The sequence below is a fragment of the Hipposideros armiger genome, unplaced genomic scaffold (assembly GCF_001890085.2).
Source record: "Hipposideros armiger isolate ML-2016 unplaced genomic scaffold, ASM189008v1 scaffold_168, whole genome shotgun sequence".
NCBI lineage: Eukaryota > Metazoa > Chordata > Mammalia > Chiroptera > Hipposideridae > Hipposideros > Hipposideros armiger.
Genome location: NW_017731518.1, coordinates 899,958 through 906,763, shown reverse-complemented (window position 1 = coordinate 906,763; position 6,806 = coordinate 899,958). Strand labels below are relative to the sequence as shown.

Here is a 6,806-nt window from a genome sequence, read left to right as displayed (position 1 = left end):
AGAGCGCAATGATGGTGCCAACTTGGGCCAGTGAAGCAACGTCCTCCACAACTAGATTGAAGAACAAAAGGACAGCAACTTGTCTGTTTCCCTTCACCCAATTCCCCAGCACTGTTCCCATCCCCCGAATTCCCCAATAAAAATCTTTTTTAAAAAAAAGGTCAATGAAAAGCATGATTAATGTACTAACTAGATCAATAATTGATCATTCTTTTGAGTCTTGGCTATGATACAAAATACTGATAATACAAATGTATATTATTTTAAAACCAAAATGACATCATACTTTTCATAGTCTTCGGCAACTTTCTTTTTCCACTCAACATACCGTGGGCATCTTTCCATGTCAACACTATGCTCTGTTGAATGGTTTTTCATAACACTGAGTCTTTTTTATTTTAACACTGAAGAAGGCAGCCATCTGCCAGTCAAGCAGAGAGGCCTCAGAAGACACGAACACTGCGGGCACCTTGATTTTGGATTTCCAGTCTCTAAAACTGTGAGAAAATAAATATCTGTTGTTGGATCCACCTAGTCTGTGGTACTTTGTTATAGCAGCCCTAACAAACAATACAGATGTCTTTGCATTTAGTTATTGCAAATCTACAGTTAATGATTTTTTTTGAAACTTCATTGAGTTGTACAACTATCACCACAATCCAATTTTAGAACATTTTCATCACCCCAAAGAGTTCCCTTGAGGCAGTCTGCCGTCAACTCACTCCCACTCCTGGCATCAGGCAACCACTAATCTGCTTTCTGTCTCCACAGATTTGCCTTTTTCTAGAAAGTATGTCTAAACAGAATCATGCAATATGTGGTCGTTTGTGTTCAGCTTCTTTCATTTAGCCTAATGTTTATGAAGTTCACCCATATCAAAGCACATCAGTCGTTTGTTCTTTTTTATTGTTGAAAAGTATTCTATTGTATGAATATACTACTTTTTTTTTTTTATCTATCCACTAGTTGATGTACATGTGGGTTGCTTCCAGTTGGGGGTTCCTATGAATAATGCCCTATAAACACTTGCATACGTGTCTTTGTGTGGAAATCATTTTATTTCCAGATTATTTAGACAAGATTATAGATATTTTTAATTGTTTTTATGAATTTTTATATTAAAAAAAAGTCAACTTTGTGAAAGCAGGAACATGATTTTGTTCACTGATGTGTGTCTGGTGCCTCAGCAACTGGCTTTAAAAAAAAAAAGTGTGGAATGGATGTGTGTAAAACACCAAAATATTAACTGCATTTGTCTGTCTTTGGCTGGTTACAGCTACAGGTAATATTTTTCTCTTCACTATTTTCCATAAATAAGTATATTTGCTGAACTAATATAAAAAGTAAATTAATTTAAAATATAATAAATACGCGACCAGGGCTTCTTCATTTTTGTGTGGGTTGACTTTGTGTGTTTTGCAGTTACGAAGGTGTCATCTCACAGTTCACCCCTGAGGATGGAAATCGGTCTCCTCAGTGCAGCTGGAAGACGCTAAAGGGCCAACGCAGGATCTTTTTTAGGTTGACAGTTACGAGGCTGTTTGTGCGCTAATGAGAATGAACCAGCAGGGAGGAGAGACAGGGGGCAATTTTCACCAGCAAAATTATTGAGAGACTCCAAAGGGATGGACGCAGGCCTCTCAGAACATGGTCCAAGAACCAACAGTAATCAGCATCAACTGGGAGCTTAATGGAAATGCAGGTTCTCAGGCCCCACCCTAAGTCTACTGATTCAAAACCTCCCATGTGGGACCCAATACTGTGTTTTAATAAGCCATCCATGTGATCCTTTTGGGTGCTAAAGTTGGAAGAATACTGATATTCTAAAACACAACTGAGAAAGTGACCTTGAGGGGATAGTCTTTAAACAGGTTCTGGGGAGGGAACCAAATTGTTGCTTGTCTCTGAACTCAACTATTGAAAGGACTCAAAAGGACATATTTAAACCAAGTTTCTAAGTATCTCATCTTGATGGATTACATGCCTGCTTACCTGCTTCATTCTTTTTTACAATACATTTTTAACTGTGTGGTAAAATACACATAACATAAAATTTACCATCTTAACCATTTTTAAGTGCACAGTTCAGTGGTATTAAGTACATTCACACTGTTATACAACCATCACCACCATCCAGCCCCATAACTCTTTTCATCTTGTAAAATTGACACCCTATACCGATGAAACAGTAATTCTCCATTTTCCCCTCCCCCAGCCCCTGGTAACCACCATTATGCTTTCTGCTTTTCCGATCTTGGACTAAGCACCTCATGTAAGTGGAATCCCACAGGATTTGTCTTTCTGTGACTGGCTTCTTTCATTTAGCATACCTGCTTCATTCTTGAGCACAGTCCCCTTATGTACTTTCTTATACAGAATCCCACAGAGGGTCACGATCAGAAGGAACAGCAACACCTGATTAACTGAAAGAAAAACAGAATCATGTTCAAGTTTAACCCGTCAAACTGAAACTGTGGGAAAGTTTAGAACAGCCATGTGAGCAGATTCCTCCCCTGACATATACAAGAGTGGTGGTCTGGGACCTTTCTTTAAGCACAGAGCATGCAGAGTGCAGAGTTAACCTGGTATACTGTTGATGCTCAAGGATACACATGTGTCATTTAAGGAGGATCCAGCTAAACCCAGGCGGTCTGATAGCAGAGGTTACAAACTGTAAGGTCTACACAGTGCTGCCTTTTCTGTGCATAGAACACTTTGTTTCAAATTAATAGCCAACATTTATGCAACTCTTATGAGGAGCCAGTACTTACAACATTTATGTAACTCTTATGAGGAGCCAGTTCTTAGCCATCAGAACCCAGCGTCTTCTCAGTAATTCAACCATCGGTGGAGGATGACGTACAGAAAATTCTTGCCATGGGTAAGAGGTTGGGAGACCTCTATCTCCCTTCCAGTTTTAAGCCTCCAGGAGTATCTGTTCTAGAACAGTGACACTCGCCCCTGGGATCTACTGAGAAGTGGAGTGGTGTAGAGCAGTGTTTTTGTAAGTATGGAGCACATGCCACTGATTATGTCAGAAATGACTTAGGAGGTCTGTGTTTAGACAACATTTGATCTTGTATGACTTCCTTCCTTTCTCAGTTTTATTGAGGCATAATTTAGTTACTGTTATAGACTAAATTGTCTGTCTATAACTCCGAAAATTCATATGTTGAAGCCCAAACTCTTAGAACCTCAGAATGTGACAGTATTTGGATACAGGGCCTTTAAAGAGGCAATTAAGTTGAAATGAGTCCATGTTAGCATTAAGTAACATTAAATCACACTGTGAGAAATCAGTCCTAATTTCATATGCAGGCAGGCAACAAAAGCTATGCGAAATTGAATAACATGGTTTTAATCATATATAGTTGTACAATTGCCTTCTTTTTATGACAGGAGAGAACTGTTTTTCTGTTTACAGTAAGGATATAAACTTTCTATTATAAAGTACACTTATAATTTTTTAAATGAGTCAAATAAAGAAAATAATCATGCATAGGACAAAAGGAACACAAATGATGAAAAGTTGAGAAGGTGCTATATTGCTGTATGTGGTACACAAATGCTTGCAGTTTGGAAAACATTGGTAGAAGAGAAAGAGCTGACTCAAATCTCCTTTCTACTACTGCCCAGCTGTTGTGGCCTTGGACAAGTACCTTAAGCTCTCTGCGCCTCAGTTTGTTCATCTGCTGAATTGGAATTGTGATAATAATTATTACCTCACAGGGGTATTTTGAGACTTAACAAAAGCAATGGAAGCCCAATAAAGATTTTATAATTGTTATGTATTATTATTTTTGTGTGCAAGATATTTGACATTTATTAGCCTCATACCGATCTATTTTCTGGCCCCCAGGCTTTTTTTTTTTTTTACATATGTAAACTTTGTAAAATCAAAGAGTTGGGCAGTCTCTAAGGACGCCTTCCAGAGCTACATTCTGAGGCCCAGTGATTCTACCTTGCTGACATATCCAGCTGCCCTCTGCCTCTGCTTTCTCAGAATCAGCCAGAGACAACCACATATTAGACTCGATTTAAACAAAACTATAGAGAAGCAGAAGATAAGGGACCAAGTTCTATAGTTTATCAACACATCTGATTAACATTCACCTGCCACAGCCAGTTTGGGGAAGTGGCCCAATGTCACTACCATCTGACCCTTTCAACCATGGCTGTTACTGCTAATGCAGAGTTGACACGTAAAATGCTTTTCTTTAATCAGTATAAATATGTCCCATGCAACATTTGCGATATACTTCTACTAAAAAAGTATTCATTTGCTATCTGAAATTCAAATCTAACTGGATAGCTTATCTTTTCATCTGCTACACTGAGCAACTCTACCCTGCGGGTAGTAGTAACACATTTAGGTGATTATGTTTCCCCCCAGATTCACAAACTACTTGATTTAAAATTGGGCAAATCTGGGTTTTGATGGGGTCTGAGATTATATAATTTTAGGTGAGTTTTTAAGAACAACAATATAAAATTACAAATGCTAAATTAGACAGGAACGTGAGTATTTAGAATGAAAAAAAATAATAATATTTGCAAGTTTTATAGAAATGGATGACCCCTCTCGTGAGAAGTCTACCACCTCTGACCAAAATAGTTAACAACTTTCCACAGGAATCATCCTGAAATGATGATGCCAAGAATGGCCGATGGGAGAACTATCCATGAAAATCAAAGGTGATTAAAAAGAAAAAAGAAAAAAAGGCCAAGACCCAGCATCAAACAGCCCTCCAGAATCTCTTTTTAATCATGGTTTTCAAAAATTGTCATCTTACTTTTTCGTAACAAAGCCATTTGTGTTCACGTGGATAAAAAACTGTGACCTGTGGATTAAAGAATAAAATTTTGTTTAAAAGAGAATCAACCCAAAAGTCATCATACAATTCTTAAGGACTATGTCTTTGACTGTCTGGTATGTGGTGAATTGTGCAATCATTCTTCACTGTTCTGAATCTAGAATTTCAGAAACTAAATATTTCTTCAAGTGTAGCTCACCTTCAAATTGATTTCCCCGACTGCATAAACCATACAAACAGTAAGACAAAGAAGTAATCTTTGTCTTCAGGGGTTTTTTACCTTCTTCAAAACGAGCCCTGTTAGCCCTCTGGGTTGGTAGATCAGATGGAGCTAACTGGAAGAGGTGTTACACAAGAAGGTCTCAATCTAAGATATCAGCCCCATGCCTTTTTCCCTCTGCTATTACAATTTCATTCCTCTAAGGAAGTTTTTATATCTTCAGGAATTCCTTGTGGAGACAGAGCCATCCCTGAGAGGGGCACACCTACACTAAATTCATTCATTTGTTCATTCAGTCATTCATTCAGTGTTTATTAAGATTCTAACAAAAGCCCAGCACCGTGCTACATACTGGGGATGCACCAATGAACAAATCCATCCTGGTCCCAGTGGGGAAAACAGATACTAAGATGGAACAAATAAAATAATTAGATTATGGTAAGTGCTGTGAAGGAAACAATGGAAGTGTTGGGATAAAGATCATCAGAGGTGGAGAGTGTATCAGGGAGACAAATCAGGAAAAGAAAGGAGGAGACAGCATTTGATCAGAAGGAAGGCATCTTCAAAGGAAGGCTTGAGGGAAGCCAGAGACAGGTTTGGGGTAAGCTCTGCCAGTTTTGCATTGCTCTACACTGTTCAAAGTAAATAAAATACTCACCTTTTCACAACTGCATATAAACCAATGTTGAAAAGCCCTTCTGCCTCTATATTGAAGATTACAGAAAACAAAGAAGGGGCCAGGACACAAAAGAGGGAGAGATTTTTCACTTGATATTCTTACAGGGATTATACTGAACTTATTTAATAACTAATATGGCTCTTGGCATTGATCAATTAAAATGGGCACCACCAGTGTCCCACTGGTGTATTCTGACTAATGAACAGCAGCCTGGGCACCTATAGAATATTGAGTCACGTGAATGGATCATCTATTCAAACAAATAGTTAAATACATGGGATTCTACACACACACACACACACACACACACACACACAGAGAAACACACACACACACACACACACACACACACACACACACTGCATATTCTGAGAAGCGACCCGAGTTGCAGTCACATTCTCATATTCCACCAGACCAACTCTTTACTTTTTACACAGATTTAACTTTGCATGAGACAAATTCAGGGCAAAGAGACCTATCAAGTAAATATAATCCAGGAACAAATTCTTTTAACAGAAGAGGCCAAATGCTTTTTCAGTGAATAAATAATTAGCCTTATGAGAACTATTTTTCGGCCAAGATATTTGATACATGCTGACTAGGTGATTTCTTTGTGCCTTCCTAGATTTCCATAAATTTCCTCTTGTGATCGTCCGTGATTAGAAAGCGTGCTTCACCCATTGAAACACACATGGTGTTTCCACAAGAGTATTTTTTATACTTGGATTATAGATCTGGATAGCCACCAGTGGCTAAAAAGTGAGTTATATTATCAAATAAAGATTCAACAATGCGCTCAAAGTAGCACCAGGCTTACAGTGGCTAGAAAAGGGCTGGTACATCATGAAAAGGTTTCAACCAAATATTTCCCCAAATTCAAATCATATCTTTTCACAATATTCTGGAGTATTTTATTTGTGCTGAAATCCAAGGATGCTGACAAACTCTGTTCTCAAAACACATCTGTGACCAGTGTCCTGCTCATCCCATTCAGAATTTATCTACCGTATTTGCCGGCGTATAAGACGATTTTTTGGCCCTGAAAAATATGCCTCCAAGTGGGGGGTCGTCTTATACGCCAGGTACACTTCAG

General features: G+C 38.4%; 1 protein-coding gene across 1 annotated transcript in view; it reads right to left on the bottom strand.

Annotated features, from left to right (window-relative positions):
- GLT8D2 (glycosyltransferase 8 domain containing 2) overlaps positions 1-6,806 on the bottom strand; it is a 31,744-nt gene that overhangs the window by 15,606 nt on the left and 9,332 nt on the right. Inside the window, exons 2-3 of the mRNA XM_019651885.1 lie at positions 4,794-4,841; positions 2,331-2,423 (exon numbers count right to left, since the gene is read on the bottom strand). Of these exons, the coding sequence (XP_019507430.1) occupies positions 2,331-2,423; positions 4,794-4,812 (112 nt within the window). The 5' untranslated portion in view covers positions 4,813-4,841. The remainder of the gene's footprint in view (positions 1-2,330; positions 2,424-4,793; positions 4,842-6,806) is intronic.